The 27,803-nt window shown below is 40.1% G+C and overlaps 1 protein-coding gene across 1 annotated transcript; it reads left to right on the forward strand.

The window, feature by feature from the left end:
• Nucleotides 1–309: 309 nt before the first annotated feature.
• LOC132523064 (kynurenine/alpha-aminoadipate aminotransferase, mitochondrial-like) lies at nt 310–26,604 on the forward strand. Its single transcript, XM_060153633.1, has 13 exons — nt 310–584; nt 1,150–1,318; nt 2,495–2,627; nt 5,820–5,894; nt 11,328–11,537; nt 12,107–12,172; nt 13,413–13,495; nt 13,918–14,014; nt 15,232–15,293; nt 15,562–15,626; nt 16,921–17,027; nt 25,041–25,142; nt 26,098–26,604. Exons 1-13 carry the CDS (start codon nt 518–520, stop codon nt 26,137–26,139), a joined length of 1,278 nt encoding a protein of 425 aa, XP_060009616.1. The 5' UTR covers nt 310–517; the 3' UTR covers nt 26,140–26,604.
• Nucleotides 26,605–27,803: the final 1,199 nt, after the last annotated feature.

Genomic DNA, 27,803 nt, shown 5'->3' on the forward strand with positions numbered 1-27,803 from the left:
TAAGTACCTTGTGCAAAACACCCAGTGGTAAATCATTAAATGCGGCCTCCCGCACTGCCTGCGCCAACAAAGAGAGCAGGCTGCAGGCGCGTGGTTAGGTCCCCAGCAGGACAGGCGGTCACGAGCTGGACGGGCTAAAGGCACACGAGGGCGGGGGCAGGATGGAGGGGCGTGTCAGGGGCGTGGCCGGGATCGAGGGGCGGGGCGGGCGGGGCTGGGATGGAGGGGCGCGGCACGGGGAGGTACCAAAGGGAGTGGGGTGGGAGGGGTACGCAAGCTAACTTGCCAGTGGACTTTGCCAGTCCTGCTACGCGCCAGGCCGGATCCTAACCAGGCTCTCGCGCGGCCACCAGCCGGGCCTTCGGCGGCCTCTCCTGGCTCCGCGCGCCAGACCACACGCGGGGGACAGCAGAGGTGGCCTTTCCAGGGCAGGGATTAGGGGGCAGGATTGACGCGGATCCTTGGTTTTCCCAGGCTTCAACCACGTAAGGCGGGGCTTGCCGCTTGGAATCGGAGAATGAATTACACACGGTTCATCACGGCTGTGAGCGCGGCCAGAAAGCCTTCCGCCCTTCGAGTCATGGGTGAGTGCGGGCCCTGCTCTCCCACTGGAGGGGGCGGTCCCCGCAGAGCTGCTCCGGGCGGCCTGAGCCCGGCTCTGCGCAGACCTGGCACAGAAGGCGCGCTGGAACGGGCACGAGTGTGGGCCATCAGCAGTAGAGAGAGGGCAGGCCGCTGTGGACACGTCCTGCTTAGGCTCCAGAGGGCTCTTCCGGGCACAAGAGTCGGGGTTCGGCTCAGCGTGCGGACGCGTGCGGAGTGGGGAGGGCGGGTTCGCCGGAGAGAGAGGGGTGCGCGCGGAGCCGGGCACGGACGGGCCGAGTGGAAGCCCGTCTTCTCTTACTGTGACCCTTGGCTTGTCTGCCTGATCACTCCGCCTTCTTAGATGCACGTGTCTATTCCTTAGTTCCTCCACCGGTGAGGTCGGCCCACAAAAAAGGCATCTTCTGTGTTTCTTTCGGACTAGCATTCTATCACTAGAAATCGTTACACTTTAAAGTTTTACTGACTTTAATGCAGCATGCTGAACCATCTCTGTTTAGGAAGGTCTTCATTGAAAGTGTTGCTTCTCCTCCTTATTTGTTGTAGCTGAGATATTGGGCAAGTCATCGAAATCTGTCCTCTCCCTGGCGACTGGAGCACCAAACCCCAACACGTTCCCTTTCAAGTCTGCGGTTATCACCATAGACAACGGAGAGACCATCCAATTTGATGAAGAGATGATGAAGAGAGCACTGCAGTATTCTCAGAGTGCTGGGTACTGATCAGTAGATAATGTAACCTTGTTGGTTCATTTTCATGAGCAATATTCTACAGCCCGCTGATAGAGTGACGTGTGCGTTTTTTAACTGGGTATTCAGCAGTGAGGAAGGTTTGGGGAAGAGTTTTAGAAGAAAAAGTAATTGCAGCAATGATACTGAATGCCTAAGAGGCCAGGGACTGTTCTCAACCTTATACGACTAGGGGAGGGAGAGGTTTTAGGAAGGTGGTTCCATTTGATCTGAGACTGGGAAAAGAAAGAGAATATAGCTTGGTGAAGAAGCAGGGTAGGAGAAAGGAGGAAAAGGATGACCCAGCAAGCAGCCAGTTTAGGTCCTGGGGAAATTTTTTTTTTTTTTTTTTTTTTTTTTTTGTGGTACGCGGGCCTCTCACTGCTGTGGCCTCTCCCGCCGCGGAGCACAGGCTCCGGACACGCAGGCTCAGCAGCCGTGGCTCACAGGCCCAGCCGCTCCGCGGCACGTGGGATCTTCCCGGACCGGGGCACGAACCCGTGTCCCCCGCATCGGCAGGCGGACTCTCAACCACTGCGCCACCAGGGAAGCCCCTGGGGAAATTTTTTAATGATTATGTTCCCTTTCTAAACAGGCAGCTATGTAAGCATGTTGCCCTCAGTTCAGATGTATTTAATTTCATAAAGGCAAACTGGAACACATATTCTAAGGCTTTCCTTAGCTGGTCTTCCAGTGATAAAGGGTAACTTGCAGAGTGTCTATGAATTATACTTTATTAAAGCCTGTTTGCTCTGTGATTGAAGAATAATGCATGTTGGGTGCATAAAAATTGTATTGTATATAATGTATACCTAGGCTTTTCTTTCCATGATGCAAAGAACTTACTGAACCTGCACTTCTAGGTATCCTACAGAAATCTCCCTAAGGGAAACAAAAAATGAATTACGCAGTGAGAGCTCTAATGTAAAAGAAAAAGTACAGGCTTTGGAATGAGAAAGCTCTTTTAATCACCAACTGATTAACTTTATGTGGATTTCTTAATCTCTAAGTCTGTTCCCTTGTCTTTAAAGTAAAGATATTACTATCGGCAAAAAGCATTTGAGGACCTTTACAGTGCCTGCTATAAAGCCACCATCTAGTTCCTGTCTACTATTATTATGACTTTCACTACTGTCAATTTTTACGTGCATTTTATGCTTTAGCCTCCCAGAGCTGTTATCCTGGCTAAAACGGTTACAAGTAAAATTGCATAATCCTCCCACCATCCATTATCCACCCAGCCAAGGACAAATGGACATGTGTGTCACCTGTGGCAGCCAAGAAGGTCTCTGTAAGGTAAGACTGGAAGGAAGGGCACCCGCGGGAAGAATCCAATACTACGTTCACCCATACAGCCATCTCTCCCTTAGCCACAGAGCATCATGTTTTGTGGCCTACAAAGTCTTCCTTGTCTTTACCTAGAATCATACATGGAACGTAAAGACATTCACCAACCTGATTTCTCTTTCTTTTTTTCACATCTTTATTGGAGTATAATTGCTTTACAATGTTGTGTTAGTTTCTGCTGTACAACAGTCAATCAGCCATATGCATACATATATCCCCATATCCCCTCCCTCTTGAGCCTCCCTCCCACCCTCCCTATCCCACCCCTCTAGGTGGTCACAAAGCACCGAGCTGATATCCCTGTGCTATGCAGCAGCTTCCTACTAGCTATTTATTTTACATTTGGTAGTGTATATATGTCCATAACACTTTCTCACCTCATCCCAGCTTCCCCTTCCCCACTCTGGGTCTTCAAGTCTGTTCTCTACATCTGCATCTTTATTCCTGCCCTGCCACTAGGTTCATCAGTACCGGTTTTTTTAGATTCCATATATATGCATTAGCATACGGTATTTATTTTTCTCTTTCTGACTTACTTCACTCTATATGACAGACTCTAGGTCCACCCACCTCACTACAAATAACTCAATTTTGTTCCTCTTTATGACTGAGTAATATTCCATTGTATATATATGCCACATCTTCTTCATCCATTCCTTTGTCGATGGACATTTAGGTTGCTTCCATATTCTGGCTATTGTAAACAGTGCTGCAGTGAACATTGTGGTACATGTTCCTTTTTGAATTACAGTTTTCTCAGGTTATATTCCCAGTAGTGGGATTGCTGGGTCGTATGGTAGTTCTATTTCTAGTTTTTTAAGGAACCTCCATACTGTTCTCCATAGTGACTGTATCAATTTACATTCCCACCAACAGTGCAAGAGGGTTCCCTTTTCTCCACACCCTCTCTGACGTTTATTATTTGTAGATTTTTTGATGATGGCCATTCTGAATGGTGTGAGGTGATAACTCACTGTGGTTTTGATTTGCATTTCTCTAATGATTAGTGACGTTGAGCATCTCTTCATGTGCTTCTTGGCCATCTGTATGTGTTCTTTGGAAAAATGTCTATTTAGGTCTTCTGCCCATTTTTGGATTGTTTGTTTTTTTGATATTGAGCTGCTTGTATATTTTGGAGATTAATCCTTTGTCAGTTGCTTCATTTGCAACCTGATTTCTCTTAAACAGAGATCCCATCATCATTGACCCGGAGCTCTGAGTCATTAGGACAAGATTCCCATTCAGGGAGAACTCAACCCCTACCTGCAGCTTAGTGAGCGCTGCTTACTTTCATCTGACTCAGAGATTCAGGCTAAATTTCAGTTTTGCTTGTGGCTATAACATTTCAGTGTATTACTTTTAAATCCTTTGAGGGTGTATCCTGATACTCCTGAGATGAAACGTCATTCCTTTGTGTGTCTGCTGGTGTCATCGTCTGTGCCGGCTGCCCCTTGTACCCTGACTCCCTCTTGGCTGTGCTTCTCCACGTCTACGTATATGTCTGTGTCTGTGGCTGACTTCTCCTCTGGGTTACTTTCTCTCTCTCCTTCTCTCTGTCTCTCTCTCTCTCTCTGCCTCTCTCCTGGGTTCCAGGAACTCCACAGAGGTAACCACCACTGGGGGGGGTCCCCAGATAAAGAGACTGCATATATGGTTCTCAGTTTCATCTATTTGTTTCTTTTCTTTTTCATGAATAATTAGTCCTGGATAAGGAAGCTCTACATTCAGTCCTCACATCTAGATGAAAGTATGACTCTTGTTTATCTCAAACCAGAGTAGCTTTCTTGCTCTTCTTTCTTATGTAAATATGAATGTTATAATCCAGTTAGTTTTAATGAATTTCAATTAAATTATTTTTACAGAATAGGGTATTAAAGTAAGACTTTATAATTCTCCTCCCCCTTCTTGGACTGAATTAGGAAAAATAAAAGGATTAGCTGCTGTTTGATTTTTTTTCTTGAAGAGAAACATTTGTGATGCTCCAGACTAGTAGGACAAAAAAGTTCTTTTCAGTGAAATTCTTTTCTTAGGAAGGGACATTATGTGCATTTTTCTTTCCAGAAAGATGCAGAAGAAAGTTTCTTCTTTGTCTGTTGCAACATCAGTCATATCAAAGAGGAAGAGAGCATAGATGGCCAAATGCATCAGTAACTCACTGGCTTATAGCCATGCTTGTTCCAGAGGCCTCCTGGGAATCCAGTTTAATATTTCTCTCACTTTGTTCTCCAGGATGGATATTATTTTAGGTGTCCGTGTCTCAGATAATAAACAGCCCTCCCTCCTCATTTAGGATATATGACTTTCTCATGTCCCAATGTATGTGATAAGGTTTTCATCTGATCCATGGATAATAATACACAAGCCACCCAGTGATCTGTTTGGTCCTAGGAGGTCCTGTAAATCCTGAATCAATTAGAAACTTGTCAGAGGATGACACTGTCATAAAATGCAAAAAGCTCATAAGGAAAAGTAAATGGAATATCCTAGACCAAATCAGGAAACAAAAGTCCAATCTTCTGTCCCAATGTATAATGGCCATGCTGTTTATCAAGAGCTCTAGGTTGTTAAAATAATAGGGAGGAGAGGCTTGACCTGGGGATTGTGAAACATCACAGGGCAGGAAAGAGTGATTCTGTGACTCGTATAAGATTAATCAGAATGGTGGACTAGTATCTCCGTGAGGGTAAAAACCATGCCTTTAGGCTCATCATTTATCTCCATCCTTTACACAGGCCTGGCTTATAGCAAATATTTTTAAATTTTTCAGAAAAGGAATAAATAAATTTTAGGAGCCAAACCAGTTATGTGTATATATATATATTTTTTAAACCCAGAACGGAGGTTTGCAAACTGTGGCTTGAGAGCCAAGCCAGCCCTTGTCTGATTCTGTAAATAGAGTTTTATTGGAACTCAGCCACACCATCGGCTGACGTATTGTCTACAGCTTTCTCACCATAGAGGCAGAGATGAGTAGTTGCAATGGAGACACCAGGGCTCACATCCCATCTGGCAAGTTACAGAAAACTTGCCAACTCCTTCTCTAGAATCCTAGTGAGCCCAAACTAAAAAAAAAAGGGGGGGGAGGTGTTTTCTAAGACTGGAAACCAGACTAACGAAGCAAACCTATGCTTCTTTTGTTAGGTATTTGAAATGATCGTTAATCCTGGAGATAATATCCTCGTAAATGAACCTATTTATTCAGGAACAATTCATGCTGTGAGTACACATGTCTACAAAAGGCAACTCTCTTTTCTTATAACAAATAAGAAACCACTGCACCTTGAGAATTCTCTGTCCACTGAAACACAAAATAGCATCTTTCTTCTTAAACAGGAGAATCATTAATATATGCAAAATATGTGAAATGTACCCTCTGCTTTATACATTTCTCCTTACAAAGTCTAAATGTAGAGGTTGCTAAAATTGGGTTGTGCAAAATCATGTCCAGATTTGTTAATATTCCACCTGAAATGTGACTTAATTTACAAAGACATGTTTTCACTACCACCTGTATGACCACATGCGTAAGGATGGCCATATGTCAGTGTAGGATAACTGTACAGTAACATGGTACGATCAGGACTTTCCTCTCCAGTGTTAATTAACAGGACTCTAATATCCAGAATGAGGAGTCGCATCACCTGCTCTGCTGTGCCCTGGTCAGAACACACCACTGTCGGGGGCACAATACTTTTGGGTCGATGTGAATACAGGCTGGAGCACAGTCGGAGAAAAGCGACCAGAGTGAACAAAGAGATGGAAATAATACCATAGGTTGAATTGTTTTAGGAACTATGCTCTTTTCCGCAGAGAGAGAAGACTCCACAGGGGCATGAGAATTGTCCTCAAGTACATTAAAGCTAGCCATGTGACAGAGAAGTTAGATTTGTCTGTGCATATCCTCAGGTTCATAGAACTTGAACCAAAGGGGGGAAACTACAGGGAAACAGGTTCAACTCAATGTAACAACTGTCTAACCATCAGCCTTACCAGTTCTCTGAGGAGTAAAGCACTGGCCATCACTGCAGGGGCTCAGAGTAACTCTCAATGGCCACCTGACATAAATGCTAGCAAAGTAATTCCAGCTTAGAGTAGGGGATTTAATGAGATGACCGCTATGCTCTACTGAATCTAACTTCATGGATTATCTTTTTTTAAAATTTAATATTATCTTTGTGAAAAATGAATATATATAGAAAGCAATTAGCTAGTCTTGATGAAAGGCATATTCCCTCAACACTCCCAAGTAGGGGTAAAAATATGTTATAAACATTGCTTTTCTAATGAACAATCTGAAAAGGAAATTAAGAAAATTCCATTTGTAATAGCATCCAATAGAATAAAATATCTGGGAATAAATCTAACAAAATGGGTGAAAGACTTCCTCATTAAAAACTAAAAAACAGGGCTTCCCTGGTGGCGCAGTGGTTGGGAGTCCGCCTGCCGATGCAGGGGACGTGGGTTCGGGCCCTGGTCTGGGAGGATCCCGCGTGCCGCGGAGCAGCTGGGCCCGTGAGTCATGGCCGCTGAGCCTGCGCGTCCGGAGCCTGTGCTCCGCGGCGGGAGAGGCCACAGCAGTGAGAGGCCCGCGTACCGCAAAAAAAAAAAAAAAAACTAAAAAACATTGCTGGAAGAAATTAAAGGAGATGCCAATAAACCGAAAGGCATCACCTTCTCCTGGGTTGGAAGACTTAATACTGTTCAGGTGTCAATACTACCACAGCAATTTACAGATTCCATGCAATCCCTACCAAAATTCCAATAGCCTTTTTTACAGAAATATAAAAGCCAATCCTCAAATTCATTTGGGATTGGAAAGGGTCCAAATAGGCAAACCAATCTTGAAAAACTGCAAAGTTAGAAGATTCTCAGTTCCCAATTTCAAAACCAACTGCCTTAATCTGCAGTAATCAAAACCGGCTGGTACTGGCATTAAGGATAGATACATATCCCAATGGGATAGAATTGAGCGTTCAGAAATAAACCATACAGCTGTGACCAACTGATTTTGACAAGGGTACCAAAACCATTCAACAGGAAAAAAAAAAGTCTCTTCCAAATTTCGCTGGGATAACTGTGTTTCCACGTGCAAAAGAAAGAAATTGGACCCTCACCTCATGCCATATAAAGATGTAACTCAAAATGGATCAAACGTTTAAATTAAGAGCTAAAACTATAAACTCTTAGAAGAAAACATAAGGCAAATCTTCTTGACCTTGGATTTGGCACTATTCTTAGATATAACAACAAAAATACAAGCAACAACAAAAATACAGATAAACTGGACTTCATCAAAAATTAAACTCTTTTGAGCGTCAAAGGACATTATGAAGAAAGTGAAAAAACAGCCTACAGAGTGGGAGAAAATACATGCAAATCATATATATATGGTAAGAGTTCAATATCCAGAGTATATAAAGACCTCCTACAATTAAAATACAAAGATATTAATTTAAAAATAGACAAGGGGACTTCCCTGGTGGTGCAGTGGTTGAGAGTCCGCCTGCCGATGCAGGGGACGCGGGTTTGTGCCCCGGTCCGGGAAGATCCCACATGCCGCGGAGCGGCTGGGCCCGTGAGCCATGGCCGCTGAGCCTGCGCGTCCGGAGCCTGTGCTCCGCAACGGGAGAGGCCACAACAGTGAGAGGCCCGCGTACCGTAAAAAATAATAATAATAATAATAAAAATAGACAAAGGACTTGAATAGACATTTCTGCAAAGAAGATATATAAATGGCCAGTAAGTATATGAAAAGCTGCACAACATCACTAGTCATTAGAGAAATGAAAGTCAAAACCATAGTGAGATACTACTTCACACCTACTAGGATGACTATTATTTTTTTAATGGAATAGAGCAAGTAATGGTGAATATGTAGAGAAATTGGAACCGCAGTACATTGCTGGTGGAAATGTAAAATGGTGCAGCCCCTGTGGAAAACAGTTTATCAGTGCCTCAAAAAATTAAACATAGAATTACTGTGGACACACAAATTCCACTCCTAGTATGTACCCAAAAAGATTTGAAAACTGGGGCTCAAACAGAAACATAAACGTTCATAGCAGCATTATTCACAATAGCCAAAACATGGAGCAGCCCAAGTGTACATCAATGCATGAATAAAATGTGGTCCATTCACACAATGGAATATTATTCAGCCAGAAGAAGGAAGAAAGTTCTGACACCTGCTACAACATGGATAAACCTTGAAAGCACTATGTCAAGTGAAAGAAGCCAGACACAAAAGGACACGTATTGTATGATTCCACTTGTACAAAATATCTGAAATAGGCAAACTCATAAAGAAGGAAAGTTGCTTAGTGGTTACCAGGGGCTGAGGGAGGGGGAAGTGGGGAGTTATTGCTTAATGGCACAGGGGGTCTGTTTGGAGTGATGAAAAGATTCTGGAAATTAGTGATGATGGATGCACACATTGTGAACGTAATTAATGCCACTGAGTCTCACACTTTAAAATGGCGAATTTTTGTTATTTTGCCGTAATTTAAAAAACTAAAATAAAGTAATTACCTTTTCTTAGTGACTGGATACTAATTGTTAATTATTTTCCTAAACTCGTAAGTCATAAGATTACACAATGCCTATAAATATAAAATTTTTGTCTATGTAAACAGCACACATACACACACGTTTTCACACATCCAAACAGAGACCAATGCCAGGCTGTGAGGGAATATGCCGACGGTTCATGTGTGTTTATTTCATGGTCCAATATTGACTTCTTTTATTGCATGTTTATGTGATTTCTAAGTCTAAGACCTTTTAAATTTACCATAAGTGGGGTCTGGATTATTCTCAGTGCATAATTCTACATTTGACTGCTAAGAAAAGTGTTTGCTTATCCTTTGAAAATATTTTTTCTGAGAACTTCACTCAGTTACTGCTATTTTTTTTAATTTTTATTGAAATATATTGTACTTGATTTACAATGTTGTGTTCATTTCAGATGTACACCAAAGTGATTCAGTTATACATATATATGTATAACTTTCAGATTCTTTTCCATTATAGGTTATTACAAGATACTGAGTATAGTTCCCTGTGCTATACAATAGGTTCTTGTTGGTTACCTATTTTATATATAGTACTGTGTATATGTTAATCCCTAACGCCTAATTTATCCCTCCACTCCTCTTTCCCTTTGTAGCCAGAAGTTTGTTTTCTATGTCTGTGTGTGTCTATTTGTTTTGTAAATAGGTTCATTTGTATCATTTTATTAGATTCCATATATAGGCAATATTATATGATATTTGTATTTCTCCATTTGACTTACTTCACTTACTATGATAATCTCTAGATCCATCCATGTTGCAGAAAATGGCATTATTTCAATCTTTTTATGGCTAATATTCTGTTGTGTATATATGTGTGTGTGTGTGTATATATATATATGTATACACATATATACATATACATACCACATCTTTATCCATTCATCTGTCCATGGACACTTAGGTTGCTTCCATGTCTTGGCTATTGTAAATGCTGCTGCAATGAACATTGGGGTGCATGTGTCTTTTAGAAGTATGGCTTTCTCCAGATATATGACCAGGAAGGGGACTGCTGGATCATAAGGTGAACCTCCATACTGTTCTCCATAGTGGCTGCACCAATTTACATTCCCACCAACAGTGTAGGAGAGTTCCCTTTCCTCCACACCCTCTCCAGCATTTATTATTCGTAGACTTTTTGATGATGGCCATTCTGACCGGTGTGAGGTGGTACATCATTGCAGTTTTCATTTGCATTTCTCTAATAATTAGTAACATTCAGCATCTTTTCATGTGCCTGTTGGCCATCGCATGTCTTCTTTGGAGAAATGTCTATTTAGATCTTCTGCCCAATTTTGGACTGGGTTGTTTGGGTTTTTTTTGATATTGAGCTGTATGAGCTGTCTGTATATTTCCTTGTCGGTTCCATTGTTTGCAAATAGCTTCTCCATTCTGTAGGTTGTCTTTCCATTCGTTGATGATTTCCTTTGCTTGTTACTTATTAAGTTCCGATTTTTTTCTTTATGTTTGTCCACAGACATAAAACATAAAAACACAAACCTTTCATAAAACAATGTCTATAAACAAGGCCACTATCTGTGACTTAAGCCTTTGCAATTGGTACAGTATACTATCCACATGCCTTGGTGAGCCACTGCCCTGACGCTCCTTGGTGCCCCAGCACCACCCTGGCTCCCCTGGTCCCTCTCCTAAGACCAACCTGAACACCCCATAGTACAGAGCCAATGCCAGCATGGTAGGGGGCCTCCAGGACCCCATTCCAGCCTGCTCTGTATCTGATGTGCCCATGCTACACCACCTGTCCAATATTTTGAGTATCACCTCTGCTTATAACTATTTTATGTATTAGAACCATAGATGCTTTATAAGATTAATTTACTTTGTCAAAAAACATTCCTTAATAAACACCTATTTTATGAACCAGTTCTAACCATAATTATAAAGATAACGCACTGTGGGCATAGAGCTGGGTGCAGGTTTGTGTTTAAGGGTATAAATGGTAACAGCTTTGTGTTTAAGGGTATAAATGATAACATTCTCCTTAGTGTAAGAACCAGTGACGCTGATATTTTGTATCAAGTCTGAGTCTCTGGCTTTCTTTTCTCTTTGTACTGGACAGCTGCAACCCCTGGGCTGCAACATGATTAATGTTTCCAGTGATGAGCACGGGATTATTCCAGACTCCCTCAGAGAAATACTCTCCAAATGGAAACCAGAAGATTCAAAGAACCCCGAGAAAAACACCCCCAAATTTCTTTATACTGTCCCAAATGGCAACAACCCTGCTGGGAACTCATTAACAACTAACCGCAAAAAGGAAATCTATGAGGTATTTTCAAAGAATGTGCTATGTGGCTGTGTTCTTGTTTTGTTCTGACCCTTTAGAAGAGTGCTCTGCAAGTTCCTTCTCATTACCCCTTGCTCTCAAGGAAGATGATTTTTAGTAAAAGGAAGTCATCTATGCCAGGGTCACCATGAATTTAAATTCAAGAAACTATTACACTCTTGTTGACTATGAGATTTTTCTTTCCCTTTAATTGATATTTTCAATGAAGGAAATGTTACTCTTGGTGTGATGTTAAACTTTATGAGGCTATTTAATAATTGGCCCCAAGTTTGATTTTCATTATTTTATGTTTGTATTTTCAACCTGTCCCTTCCCTTTCCTACTTCTTGTCATTTCAGGTTACAAAGACATTCCTTTAAAATAGGAGGCAGGCTCCTTTTGTAAAGTCTCCTCTAGGTAGCTGAACATGATGCCTAAGATTTTCACTATAAACACTGTTCTAAAATCACATATTAAGCTACACAGAAACAAGTACAAAGAACTATGATTCCAAGTGATTTTCATCTTCGAGCGCTCTGAAGAAATAAATATGCTCCTTTAACCTTTTTTAGCTCGCAAGAAAATACGACTTCCTCATCATAGAAGACGATCCTTACTATTTTATGCAGTTCAACAAGGTAAGTGCAGTGTCAACTCAGCCCACAATCAGTAGACAAGTGGCTGTAAGTTACTGTGCTGATGTGAGTTTAGCCGGGCTGCCGAGCATTTTCATCTCTGGTATTACTGCTCTTTCCAGAAATTCCTTTCCTTTAGAATAGCGGCTGGCTCTCTGTGCCAGGCACGTGGAGGGTCGAGTGAGTCAAGGGTGAGGGTCGTCTGGACTCCAAATCCAGGCCGTGGCTCCTTAGACATCGTGCCAGGGTTACGGAGTGGGTGTCTCCTTGGGTGTCAACCTCAGTCTCTCGGGGGTGGCTGACGGGCGGAGGACTTGGGAGGCGTGTCCAGGCGGAAGGAGAAGGACGGCCGCGCTCGCTCATGAGGCGGTGGTGGGCAGAGGAGGGGCGTGCCTAGCATCATGCTTCCCGCTCGCCATCCCTGTCACTTAGGGTCGGGGACTTTCCTGCAGAATCATGGGCTTTTAGATCCTTTCCCACTATATATGTACACCACTGTCCACAAGCACGGTTTCCTAGGAGACAGCAGTAGTGGTACAGACTCCCAATGCCCAATTCCGCAAAATCCAACACTGTATTTGCTCTCAGGGCTGCACAGAACAAACACATGCACTCAGTCCCCACTCTATATCTACGGAGAAGAAACAGAACTCTTGGCTTTTTATCTAGTTTGCCTGAATACCATGTCTGCCTGCCGCCCACCTTCAACACGACCATGGCCCCCTTTCTTGTTGGCATTTACGTTTGAAGTACATATGGAAGTTTCAGCATTGCAGACCGACTACACTGCTCGTCTTCCCTTGCACCTTTGTTTTGTTTCTAGTTGGTCTAAGGCTCAGCATCTCTTCCTAAACAGCCCTGAATGCTGACGGCCCTCTTCGCTTTGGTCTTTTCCAAACTAGTTTTTCTTGAATCCTTCCTCGAAATCTGTTCATCCTGGATCTCAAGCCTTGGGACGAGGAGGTCCTGTGTGAGGTTCCTCTAAACTCACGGGAGTGGCAGCGTGAGCAAGTGCGAGGACGTGTGTGTGTATTTGGCAGAAAAGCCGTGAAGATCGGCAGATACGAATAGAAGAACGTGCATCTCTGGTTCTTACTCCATTTCAAAGGGCTGAGATGAAGACAAGGAAAAGGATGTTTGTCCTACTGTTCTCCAAATCCATTCCTCCCCAGTCTCTGCACAAAGTAGGGATACGGTCTCTAACAGACTTCCCAAACCAACAGTATTTTTCTTCCATTTCAAGCCCTGGGCGCCGACTTTTCTCTCCATGGATGTTGATGGGCGTGTCATCCGAGCTGACTCTTTTTCCAAAGTCCTGTCCTCTGGGTAAGGCCCTGGCTGTGCCTGCAGGCTGCATCTAAAGGTGACAGAGGCTGCACCTCAGCAAACAGTTCTCATTTAAGATACCTGTATTCCCATTTGATTTTATCTATTAATACCGGGCTTTTCTACCAATCCTTCCGAGTGGTCAAAGATACTTGGCCATTAAGCTATAGCTTAATGGGGACTGGTCAGGTTTTTGGTTACATATACGAAAGAGCACATTTAGAAATACCTGGTCAGATATGCATTCTAACTATACAATTTAATTTAAATGTGTATTTTAAATAAGAATTTGATTTATTAGAATGGGTTAACTGTCTAGGTCCATTTGTCCCCAGGTCGCAACTATCTTCCCCATGAAATCACTAACAAGGTATTAATTGTTAATGCAGGGTTGGTACTGTGCCTTTTCTCTCTTTGTGCAGGTTGCGAATAGGGTTTATAACTGGTCCAAAGCCCTTGATCGAGAGAATTGTTTTACACACAGAAGTTTCAACAATGCACACCAGCACTTTCACTCAGGTAGGAATTTTTTGAATCAGATCATAAAATAAAACAGATGTTGGCAAATATGACTGAGTGAACATGGCAGAGAGAGAAATCACTGATTGCATCTCTAGATCCGCATGGACTGAATTAGGAGACCACGCACAGCAGATGTTTGCTCTAAATAGCAAAAGAGATTGGAATGGACCTGGTGCTGTTTCACAGTGTAGACCAAACTCCTTGAGGGTCAGAGATCTTCTTATTCAACTGTGTCCTGGCATCTAGCCCAGGAATCCCATAAAAACTGCGTTGGACTCAACAGGGCGGAAGAGGTTTGGTGAAGTAATGCACTGTTAGCTTCGTTGTCCTGGAATCTGAGAGCAAGGGTTCAAACCCGTGTGGTGGCCCGATGTCTGCCTTCACTGCCCATGTGCTAAGCTCCCTACAGACACCAGCTGGAATGTATTTTAACTAAAATACAGTAAAATTATTTTTGGAGAATGTATAAATTTCTTTACAAGCTTTGAGAAATTATTGGACCCATCTCTAAGGCAATCTTGAGAATCAGACCTTAAGGACAGAACTGCTACCTAAGAACGCAAAAGGGGTAGTTTATGTAGAATGGACATTTCTTTGACATTATACATTCCACGAAGTGCAGATATCCCATGTTTTATCAAGTTGGGGGCTTTTTCTATATTATCTGTTATCAACCAAATTTCACTATCCATTTAGAACATTTAGGACTTTCATTCTGGATACAAAAATCTCTAAATATATTGTATAACTTCATATATAGACTGTACGTGTTTTATATTTAGAGAGGCCATCTAGGGCGGCAGTTAGTGGGTGGATCTGGGGCTGGACAGTCTGACCTAAGTCCAGGCTCTGTGATGAGCAGTGACTGCAGGAAAGTTAATTTCACCTTGTGCCTCATTCTCTTTATCAGAAGAGTGGAAATAATGACCTGCCTCATAAGGGTATTACAAAGATCAACTTAGCTGAAATACATTCATATGGTACAGCAGTTTCCAGCACATAGCAAGCACCATATAAATATTTGTTATTTTTACTATTATTGTTGTCATTGTTATTAATCAACGTTGTTATAAGTCGCTGACCCTATAAGGCTTCGTGCAGGTTGTTGCATCTTCTTAGGGTCGTTTGCACATAATCAAGAGTGATTTGCTGTTATGTTTGGCAGAAAAACACATTTTAGAGGATGAACCTTATAACTGTCTCATCCCTTTTAGCTGCTGGTATCACAGCTTCTACACCAATGGGGAGAAGAGGGCTTCCTGGCTCATGTAGAGAGGTACTGTATTTTAGGTTCCATACTTTATATAGAAATGGACTTTTCTCTATTAATTTTCACTTTTGAATTATTCCAAAATAATGGAAAGCCCACAATGGTAAAAATGTTTACCATCAGACAGGTCAAATAAATACGCTCTATTTCCTCATCAAGGACTCAACATTTTCATCAAGATAGAAAATAGATTCTTACAGAATGGACTCCAGAGCCTTTTAGTGTCTGCAATCAATGTAGCAAACACATCCTTTTCATTGTTTTCTTCTTCTAGGGTTATTGATTTCTATAGGAAGCAGAGGGATGCATTATTGGCAGCTGCAGACAAGTGGTTAAGTGGTGAGTGGAACTTACATCCTGTCCTGGGATGAACAGTAGCCCTTATATGAGTGAGTGATACACACCACAGAGTATTGTTAATAACCCTGGGGAAGGAAACAGGGTCCAGGAGTATTCTTGTCAAGAAAATGTTACCCTGTGAATGATCTCAGAAGTAAGAGCACAAACCCTGGCACGACTCTACGCATTTCTACTATAACTGACTGCTGCAAAGTAACTGTGGTTTGAAGAAAAACGACCAATTAGTCTAACAATCAACCAGCAATAACCTACTTAAAGTTAAATAATATCTGTACTCAAAAGGTTTTCAAAATTTTGCTCCAAATAGAAGAGGAATTGTGAAATCAACAACATACTCCTTTACTGACTCTATAAAGACAAAACAGTACAATCTAAGGCAGGTTTCTCATTACAGACAATTTGCCTTTTAATCGTTAACCTCATTTATCTAGTATTTTCTATTGCTAATTTGATTTCAGAATGGTTTAGATTTAATTTTCTATTAAGGAAGAAAGTAAAATGAATTGCATGGCTTTAATTACACCACTAAAAATGCCTTTGGCAAGAATAACAGTAAATACAAAGTATTCACTTCTTATTTCCCTCATATCTTTTTCCCTACGTAGTCCTGGTAAAAACACAATTACTATCTTTTTGATAAGAGTACTATTCTACAACTTCCTATAGTGAAGTTGAAAAAAAGGCTTTAATCAACATCAAGGTTTTTTTTTTAAAGGTAATAATCAAAATCAAAATAATTATTCTTCCTTCTTGGTTTCTCTATCCTTATGTTCAATGAAGCATAAAGCCTTCCAATGACCAGAATTTCTTAATTTTATGTACTCCTTTCATAATTAACTACATTCTGATAAAAACTTCAATTCATTAGACTTATGAACAGTTACATAAATGATAGGATTTATTGAAACACTAGAAGCCTCTAGAAAGAGTTGAGGAATCCGCTCCTAAAACTGAAAGAGCCATGATCGGCTTAGGGGCAATTCTAAGGAAGGGAGGTGGGCATGGCACTGGATTTCCCGCACTGCCCTGAGACCCACTAAAATCATAAACACACGAGTCTCCTCTCTCCCTTTCAAACCCTCACCTTACTTTTTAAAATAAAACTCAGAGCATCAATTTTCAGAACTCATAAAACTATATTTTTAAAAATGCTATCACTGAAGGAACTTTTTTGGAAACACTAGTTTATAGTTACTGCAATTTGTCATTTCAGCGATATAGTTGACATCATCAGAAATGGTCTCGGGAAATATTTCTTCTCTTTTGTTTGTAGGTTTGGCAGAATGGCAAGTTCCTACTGCTGGAATGTTTTTATGGGTTAAAATTAAGGGCCTTCATGATGTAAGAAAACTGATTGAAGAGAAAGCCTTTAAGAAAGAGGTAAAACAGCAAGAAAAGCTACATTTTTTCTTTAAAGTAATATCTTAATAAAATGGCAAGAGATATCTATCGTTGCCCACCAACCCAAGGCATAACGTTTGCCTATCAGATACATTGACTCCTTACTAAGAACAGAATAGATTTTGGGTTACGGAATTAGTCTCCTGGTCTAAACCAGGGGAAATACAGTCATTCAGCTCAGCTACTGATTAGCTTAGTGGCTAAGAGCACAGTCTCTGGAGGCACGTCCTTGGGTGTGAATCCCAGCTCCAGCCCTGCCCTTATATGTGGCGTTGGGTACAATGCAGATAATAAGAATCCCTCCCTCTTAGGGTTGCTATGATGATGAAAGCAATAAATATGGATAAAGTACTTAGACCCATACCTGGCACATAGTAAATGCTTGATGAGTATTAGCCAGTAATATTTTTTATTATTTCTTAAAAATTTTTATTGGAGTATAGTTGATTTACAATGTTGTGTTAGTTTCAGGTGTACAGCAAAGAGATTCAGTTATACATATACATATATCCACTCTTTTTTAGATTCTTTTCCCATATAGGCCATTACAGAGTATGGAGTAGAGTTCCCTGTGCTATACAGTAGGGCCTTCTTAGTTATCTGTTTTATATATAGTAGTTGTATATGTCAATCCCAAACTCCCAATTTAACCCTCCTCCCCTTACCCACTGGTAACCATAAGCCATTAGTATTAAAATAAAAGGACTTTTTTCCTGATTAGGAAAGTAAAGCATACTCATGGTAACATGATTCTTCATTAAAGCATATTGAAAATGTTTTAAATAGCCCATAATTTTACCACCCAGATTTTATGACCATTTGTGAAATATTTTCTTGAACAACTTGTATATATCTAGTAGTTTGTCTATGAAATTGTTTTTTTATGAAAGTATAATGCTTTACAATATTACATTAGTTTCAGGTGTACAACATAGTGATTCAATATTTTTAACAATTAGACTCCACTTAAAGTTATTATAAAAAATTGGTTATATTCCCTGTGCTGTACAATATATCATTGGATCTTCTTTATTTTATACATAATAGTTTGTACCTCTTAATCCTCTACCCCTGTCGTGCCCTTCCCCCTTCCCTCTTCCCACTGGTAAGCACCAGTTTGTCTCTATTATGTGTCTCTTTCTTTTTGTTTATTCATTTTATTTTTTTAGATTCTGCATATAAGTGCATATTTGTCTTTCTCTGACTTATTTCACTAAGCATAATACCCTCCAAGTCCATCCATGTTGTCACAAATGGCATTATTTCATTCATTTTATAACTCTGTGTATCACATCACTATATATATATATATATATATATATATATATATCACATATTCTTTATCCATTCATCTGTTGATGGGCACTTAGGTTGTTTCCATATCTTGGCAATTATAAATAATGCTGAAATGAACACTGGGGTGCATGTATCTTTTTTTTTTTTTTTGTGGTACGCGGCCTCTCACTGTTGTGGCCTCTCCCGTTGTGGAGCACAGGCTCCGGACGCGCAGGCTCAGCGGCTGTGGCTCACGGGCCTTGCCGCTCCGCGGCATGTGGGATCTTCCCAGACCAGGGCACGAACCCGTGTCCCCTACATTGGCAGGCGGACTCTCAACCACTGTGCCACCAGGGAAGCCCCAAGCATGTATCTTTTTTAATTAGTGTTTTCATTTTCTTTGGACATATACCCACAAGTGGATTGCTGGGTCATGTGGTAGTTCTATTTTTCGTTTTTTGAGGAACCTCCATACAATGTTCCATAATGCTTCACCAATTTACATTCCCACCAACAGTTTACAAGTGTTCCCTTTTCTCTGCATCCTCGCCAGCATTTGTTGTTTGTTGTCCATTTGCTGGTTGCTATTTTAATAAGTGTGACGTGATATCTCATTGTGGTTTTGATTTGCATTGATGATTAATGATTAATGATTGGCATTAACCTGATGATTAACGATGTAGAGCATCTTTTCATGTGCTTTTTAGCCATCTGTATGTCTTCTCTGGAAAAATGTACATTCAGGTCTTGTGCCCATTTTTTAATCGGGTGGTTTGTTTGTCTGATATGGCTGTGCAATTATTTTACAGGATTAAAATTACACAGAAAAGTTTATATCCTGTTTTTTTCACTTAAAATTAGCCCACAAGGATTTCTAATTTTTTTTTCTCCTTTTATACTTAAATCATAAGTCTACTTAGATTTCATTCAGAGGCACTAATTAAGCTGAGACGTCTAAATATGCTTCTGTGTCGCTTTCCAATTTAGCAAATCAATCAACCATTCTCCATTAATTAATTCCTTTATCATGTTCGTCACTCTTTTGTAAACACCAAGATCTGTTTCTAGTATCACTTTTGTCTTGAGGCAGTGAGTACAAAGAACAGATCGTGTTGTTGTTGGCAAACTCCTGTGCTAGAGCATAAGAGACAGTCTAGAGGTCAGAACTGGGAACTGGCTGCCTGGACCCAAGAGCCAATCCACTCCCCTGGGAAAGTCACTCATTCCCTGTAATCATCATACCTGACCGCAGGACTCATGCTTTATTAATTGTTTTAATGTTAATAACAGCACATAGAAAGTGCTTAATAAATACTTAAATGACTTAACTCATATAAGTGCATTTTAGTACAATAAATCAATTTTATTACATTTTCTTTGCTTTGTTATCACTGCCATTATTATTCACAATATTGGATAAGTGGCTATTTGTTTGTATCCCTGAGCTAGGAGATAAGGATACAGGCTTCATATTTTATTATAGTTTTTTTCAGTTCCTTTTATTCATTCCATATAGCCTGTTGCATGGACCGTCAACTTTTCTAAATAGCCTCTATCTTTAACACAACTCTCTTAACCCAGATTTCGGTCACCTTGCAAGACTACTGCCCCCCCTTCTGCACAGAAACTGGCTTCTGGCACATCCCTAAACTGTTCCCCAATATTGGTAGAAATTATGGTTTCCATTTCACTGTTAATCAGGAAAAAAAAACCACCTCATCTTCGGCCTTGAAATTTTCTCGCCAGAATGCCCCCAAATCATTTCATTCCCAGCTCACCTAACTTCAACAACCAGGGGCCAGATCTACACCGTGAAAAAACAAGCAGTTTCTTAAAGTTCTGAATGTCATGATTTTACTAGACAACAATCTCGAAGACTTAACACAACCCAGTCACAACCCAGTTCTGACTCACGCACAGTTTTCAAAGATGTGGTCTACAGGCTCCTCTGCTCCTGCCGTGAGTCAGAGACCCAGGTTCCTACCACCTTCTTGCTCTGAGTTTTTCAACACACGGATCCATGATGACCGCAGCATTGAGGGCATGGGGGGTCACACAGGGAGACGTTCAGGGCCAGGCCGAGAAGTAGCACCACAACTTCCCCTCTCCTGGCTGGGATTCAATCACGCAGCCACAGGCATCTAGAAAGAGGCTGCGGACAGTGTGTTTTCATGCACAGGAAGCAGAAGACACATGCTCTGGGGCAGCAAGCTGTTGGCCACAGAAGTCACCAAGAAGAGCAGGTGTCCCACCATTTTGACACCATTACCTATCATTTTTATTCCTTCACTCTATGTATTAAGTGTTTCCACCTCTATGAGTGACCAATTTTCTTTGCACCTCGGGGACACTACACTCTGTATCTTCTTCCTGACAGACTCTTCCCCTACTTTTTGCTTGGCCTACGCCTACTTATCTTTCAACTCCAGGCTGAAAGGTCACCCCCAAATTTGTTAACTCTAAAAGGGTATTTAACACTGATTGATTTGCAGATGTTGAAAAATCCTTGCATCCCTGGGATAAATCCCACTTGATCATGGTGTATGATCTTTTTGATGTGTTATTGGATTCGGTTTGCTAGTATTTTGTTAAGGATCTTTTCATCTATGTTCATTAGTTATATTGGCCTGTAATTTTCTTTTCTTGTGGCGTCTTTGTCTGATTTTGGTGTAGGGTGATAGTGGCCTCATAGAATGAGTTAGGAAGTGTCCCTTTCTCTGCAATTTTTTGGAATAGTTTCAGAAGGATAGGTGTTAACTCTTCTCTAAATGTTTGATAGAATTTACCTGTGAAGCCATCTGGTCCTGGACTTTTGCTTGTTGGAAGTTTTTAACTCACTGGTTCAATTTCAGTGCTGGTAACTTCTCTGTTCATATTTTCTCTTTCTTCCTGCTTCAGGTTTGGAAGGTTGTACCTTTCCCAGAATTTGGCCATTTCTTCTAGGTTGTCCATTTTATTAGTATATACTTGCTTGTAGTAGTCCCTTATGGTCCTTTATATTTCTGTGGTGTTGGTTGTAACTTCTTCTTTTCATTTCTGATTTTACTGAGTTGGGCCATCTCCCTTTTTTCCTTTTTTTTTTTCTTTTTTTTTTTTATGGTACGTGGGCCTCTCACTGTTGTGGCCTCTCCCGCTGCTGAGCACAGGCTCCAGACGCACAGGCTCAGAGACCATGGCTCACGGGCCCAGCCACTCCGCGGCATGTGGGATCTTCCCGGACCGGAGCACGAACCCGTGTCCCCTGCAATGGCAGGCAGACTCTCAACCACTGCGCCACCAGGGAAGCCCTCCCTTTTTTTTCTTGATGAGTCTGCCTCAAGGTTTATCAATTTTGTTTATCTTTCCAAAGAACCAGCTTTTAGTTTCATTGATCTTTTCTACTGTCTTCTTAGTCTCTATTTATTTCTGCTCTGATCTTTATGATTTCTTTCCTTCTGCTAACTATGGGTTTGGTTTGTTCTTCTTTCTCTAGTTGCTTTAGGTGTAAGGTTAGTTGTTTATTTGGGATTTTTGTTGTTTCCTGAGGTATGATTGTATTGATATAAACTTCCCTCGTGGAACTGCTTTTGCTGCATCCCACAGGTTTTAGATACTTGTGTTTTCATTTTCATTTATCTCTAGGTATTTTTGATTTTCTCTTTAATTTCTTCCACGATTCATTGGTTGTTTAGTAGCATATTGTTTAGCCTCCACATGTTTGTGTTTTTTGAGTTTTTTTCAATATCCACAAATCAATCCATGTGATATACCACATTAACAAATTGAAGAATAAAAACCATATGATCATTTCAATAGAAGAAAAGCTTCTGATAAAATGCAACATTCATTTATGATAAAAACTCTCCAGAAACTGGGTATAGAGGAAACACACCTTAACATAATAAAGGCTGTATATGAAAAACCCACAGCTAACATCATACTCAATGGTGAAAATCTGAAAGGATTTCTTCTAAGGTGAGGAACAAGACAAGGATGCCCCACTCGCCACCTTTATTCAACAAACTTTTGGAAGACCTAGACACAGCAATCAGAGAAGAAAAAGAAATACAAGGAATCCAAAGTGGAAAAGAAGAAATAAAACTGTAACTGTTTGAAGATGAGATGATGCTATACATAGAAAAATCCTAAAGATACTACCAGAAAACTACTAGAGCTCATCAATGAATTTGGTAAAGTTGCATGATACAAAATAAATACACAGAAATTTGTTGCATTTCTATACACTAACAACAAAAGAGCAGAAAGAGAAATTAAGGGAAAAAAATCCCATTTACCATCACATCTAAAAGAATAAAATACCTAGGAATAAACCTACCTAAAAAGGCAAAAGACCTGTAATTGGAAACCTATAAAATGCTGATGATTGGGCTTCCCTGGTGGCGCAGTGGTTGACAGTCCGCCTGCCGATGCAGGGGACACGGGTTCGTGCCCTGGTCCGGGAAGATCCCACGTGCCGCGGAGCGGTTGGGCCTGTGAGCCATGGCCGCTGAGCCTGCGCGTCCGGAGCCTGTTGCTCCGCAACGGGAGAGGCCACAATAGTAAGAGGCCCGCTTACCGCAAAAAAAAAAAAAAAAAAAAAAAATGCTGATGAAAGAAATTGAAGGCAACACAAACTGATGGAAAGATACACCACATTCTTGGATTGGAAGAATCAATTTTGTCAAAATGACTTTACTATCCAAGGCCAATTACAGGTTCAGTGCAATCCCTATCAAATTACCAAGGTCATTTTTCACAGAACTAGAACAAATAATTTTAAAATTTGTATGGAAACACAAAAGTCCCCTAACAGCCAAAGCAGTCTTGAGAAAGAAGAATGGAACTGGACGAGTCACATTCCCTGACTTCAGACTATACTACAAAGCTGCAGTAATCAAAACAGTATGGTACTGGAACAAAAACAGAAATATAGACCACTGGAACAGGAGAGAAAGCCCAGAAATAAACCCATGCACCTATCGCAAATTAATCTACAACAAAGGAAGCAAGAAAATACAGTGGAGAAAAGACAGTCTCTTCAGTAAGTGTTGCTGGGAGAACTGGACAGGTACATGTAAAAGAATGAAATTAGAACATTCTCTAACACCATAAACAAAAATAAATTGAAAATGGCATACAGACCTAAATGTAAGACTGGATAATACAAAACTACAGCAAAACAGGAAGAACACTCTTTGACATAAATCAAAGCAATATCTTTTTCATTCTGTCTCCTAGATTAATGGAAATAAAAACAAAAATAAAACAATGGGACCTACTTAAAAGCTTTTGCACAGCAAAGGAAAGCATAAAAAAACAAAAAGGCAACCTACAGAATGAGAAATATTTGCAAATGATGCAATTGACAAGAGATTAATTTCCAAAGTATACAAACAGCTCATACAGCGCAATATCAAAAAAAAAAAAAAACCAATCCAAAATTGGGCAGAAGATCTAAAAAGACATTTCTCCAAAGAATACATACAGATGGCCAACAGGCACATGAAAAGATGCTCAATATCACTAATTATTAGAGAAATGCAAATCAAAACTACAATGAAGTATCACTTCATACCAGTCAGAATGCCCATCGTCAAATTGTCTACAAATAATAAAGGATGAAGAGGGTGTGGAGAAAACATGACCCTCCTACACTGTTGGTGGGAATGTACAATAGTGCAGCTACTATGGAGAAAAGTATTGAGGTTCATAAGGAACCTAAAAGTAGAGTTACCATATGATCCAGTTATCCCACTCCTGGGAATATATATGGAGAAAAGTATAATTCAAAGAGATACATGCACCCCAATGTTCCTTGCAGCACTATTTACAATAGCCAGGACATGGAAGCAACTTAAATGTCCATCAACAGAGGAACAGATAAAGAAGATGTGGTACATATATACAATGGAATATTACTCAGTAATACTTTTAGTATAACTTTTAGTAATATTACTTACTAAGTAAGTCAGACAGAGAAAGACAGATATCATATGGTATCACTTACGTGGAATCTAAAAAAATGATACAAATGAATTTATTTACAAAATGGAAATAGACCCACAAACATAGAAAGCAAACTTATGGTTACCAAACGGGAAAGTGGGGAAGGGATAAATTAGGAGTTTGGGATTAACATACATACACTATTATGTATAAAACAGATAACCAACAAGGACCTACTATATAGCACAGGGAACTATACTCAGTATTTTATAATAACCTATAAGGGAAAAGAATATGAAAAAGGATAGATCGATAGATATACATATACACATACATATAAATGAATCACTATGCTGTACACCTGAAACTAACACAACATTGTAAATCAACTATAGTTTAACTTAAAAAAAATGAAATATTTTTAAAAATGATATTTCATTGGCTTTATTTTACTTTTCTAGTTATGTTAAACATTTATTCATGTTTATTACCATTTCTATTTCTTGAATAAGCTGTCCTTGTCCATTTTAAAGTTTTTCCTCTGTTTCTGTGCATTCTTTATAATATATGGAGAAGAGGTAGAATTCCTGTATTTATATAAACACTGGTTTCTATGCTTTTAGTTTTATTGTACGACATGCAGTAATTTTATATAAATTGATTTTTCTCTTGTGATTTCTTTCATTGCTTTTTAAGTTTAAAAGTCATCCTCCACTCTGAGATTAGATTCACCTATATTTTCTTTTCGTTTTCTTTAATGGTACATCACCTGTTTTCCATAAACTCTCTTAGATATTCATGCTTCCTGGATATCATTTCTACCTTGATAGTTCAGCTCCTTGCCCCTACTTCAGAGCATCCTTCTCTTTAGCTTCTCCAGAGCAGATGGACATGGTGAGTACAATATTCTCTTTAGAGTAAAAGTAGATATCCATTTATTTTTTGTGTTTATTCTGTGAATTACAACATTATTTGATATCTTCTTGGGTTTCTGCAAAATGGGTATTGGTTGGAAAGTCACAAACTACCATTCAGAGAAGTTGCCAGGCTTCTATAGACAAATGATGTGACCAAGTTGGAGTCGAATAGATTTCAGACCTGCTCAACAGTGTTGGCAGATTATCAACAAGTTACAAAGAGAACCTCTTTCGCTCCTTCTTGGAATTAACATGAGCCTTAGTACAAATTCATGAAGCCATCCATCTCTATCTCTGGTGGAAGGGTCAAATAGAATAATATGAATGATTAGAGTTAAGTAATTGCATAATCACAAAGTCCAGCTTTAACCAGGATTACAGGAAACCAAGAAGCAAGTTCCTAAGAACTGTATGTCGGGAACCCACAGAAGAGCCATAAACTGAAGAGTCCAGGAAGTGTAAGAAGAGTGTATACTTATCCTTGGAGATGGGTTGTCTCCAGCTGTGTTCTTGATTGACTTGCTTTCTCATGTCACTAAATATGCTTTTCATAATTTATATATGAAAAGGACCCATGTCCCTAAATATGCTTTTCATAAGTTATATATGCATAGAGCTGGACAACTGAAACTATACAGAAGGCATGTGCAGGTGAGAGAGTACATGAAAAAAATAATTCAAGTTCTGAGAGAAAATGATGATCTGGAGGGAATAAGGATTGAAAAATTTCCTGGGCCTCTGATGTGCTTCCGTCTATGTACATTAGTGGACACGATGGCAACTGACCCAGATAAAACTGAGGTTAATCCTGACTTTTCACTGTCTGATCTCAACCTAAGATGGATACTCTTTGTTTAAATTTCTCAAGTTATGACAGACTTCTCCTAAACGGCATCCTAATTTTATTAATTCTTCTCTCTGTTCGCTTTTAGGCCTTCCAGGGATTAGCCCAACTTATAAAGGAATCTTTATGAAGAAATCGAACTCTTCATAACACTCCATCTTCAGATAAATTATTTCTATGTTTTAGCAGGAAGAAATGATTGTTGGTGTTAGACTTACAGATCGGGTTTCACCGAACATGTCATATCTGTAGTAATTTAACTAGACAACTTTTAAAGTGCCCTTGAATGCATCAGATTGCCGAAATATATTTATAATCCACATATACATGTTGATAAATTTTCAACCCCCCAAAAGTATTTTTATCCTGGATTTTATGTAAAGATTTTTGTAGTTGCTTTATCATTTCCCATAAATTTTCTTTGAAAATAACATTTTTACAGTAAATTATTTGTAAGCAAACAATCATGTTCAAAATGGTATATAATGTGAACTTCTCCTATTTTGAAGAAAATGTAATGAGAGCTTGTTGCAAAAATTGTTAGTATTTGACTGTTATACATAATTTTTAGTAAGAGTATCACAGATATTATGTTATGCCATAGAAATCCATTTAAAATAAAATTCTGAATCTAAACATACCTAAACATCTGCCTATTAATTCTAAGTAAGGAGGAGAGATTAAGGACTGAGAAAAAGGTACTACATTGTATTTTTATGAAACTACACAACTTTCAAAAGCACGTTCTTATCAGTTACGTAATTTCAATCTACTAGACTCCTTTGAGGTACTTAGGATATACTTTTAATGATTTCCTTGCTCATCTTTAAGATCTTTATTTTCCCTATCTGATTATTAAATATATGCTCACTTAATTTTTTTCAAACAACCCAGTAAGTATAAGGAATAAAGTAAAAGCCACTGGGTGTCTCACCCCCAACATTCATATCCATCCTTATAGATGTTTTCTACGCATGTACATGTAATATGTACAAGAATGGGATCTCATTAGGACAGTATCGTAAACACCCTGTACACATTTTCTATTGCTGTAGAACAGTGTACCAGCATTCCAAGACCCAGTCCTTGTAAAGTTATGTGGTCCTCTGAGGAATTAGGAAGTTTACCTCTTTATCACTCCCACCATCCTTGTGTATATAAACATCTCCAGCATGGTTATTATTTTCCCAGCATCTGAATGCCATGTTATACCTCTGGCAGCTAAAGTTCTTGAACAAAAACCTTACCTTAAAGCTCAAATCCAGTCGGCTGGCTCCAAGCCTGGATCCCCTTTCTAGGACAAGCGGTGGTGGTCCTTTGGGAGACTGGAGACCCGCAGGCAGCAGAGGACAGCTGAGATGGGGGAGCTGACGAGCCTGTGAAGTGGGACAAGAGAGAGAAAAGTGCAAATTAATTCGTAAAAGTAAAACCGGCCTTCCATGTATTTTATTCAGTAGTTTCCAACAAGAGCCAAACTGCTCAGCCTGGGCTATACACAGGAGGACCTAGTTTTTCTTGTTAAGTCCCCGACATAGGGGAGTTGATGTACAGCCCCCTTTCAAGCTGGGAAACATGCCCTCTAACGACAGTCTATGGGAATCTGCTTCTTCATAGGAAAATAGAAAGGCAGAGACAGGACGCACAGGAGATGGGCAGGCTGCCCCTTATCACTCAGGGTTCACTTTCATTGCCAGAGATTTCCTGCCTCTCAAACGTTAAAGCACCATAGACAGGAGCCTCGCCTGGTGCCTTTGCCCTTGTGCGTCTTTCCAAGCTGGGAACGCTGTCTGGCAG

This window comes from Lagenorhynchus albirostris, chromosome 7 (assembly GCF_949774975.1).
Source record: "Lagenorhynchus albirostris chromosome 7, mLagAlb1.1, whole genome shotgun sequence".
Taxonomy (NCBI): domain Eukaryota; kingdom Metazoa; phylum Chordata; class Mammalia; order Artiodactyla; family Delphinidae; genus Lagenorhynchus; species Lagenorhynchus albirostris.

Coding starts and splice junctions, on each gene's coding strand:
- LOC132523064 (XM_060153633.1), top strand. CDS start 518: ATGAATTACACACGGTTCATCACGGCTGTGAGCGCGGCCAGAAAGCCT. Junction 5,895..11,327: donor ATTCAGGAACAATTCATGCT/GTGAGTACACAT, acceptor TGTACTGGACAG/CTGCAACCCCTGGGCTGCAA. Junction 11,538..12,106: donor GCAAAAAGGAAATCTATGAG/GTATTTTCAAAG, acceptor AACCTTTTTTAG/CTCGCAAGAAAATACGACTT.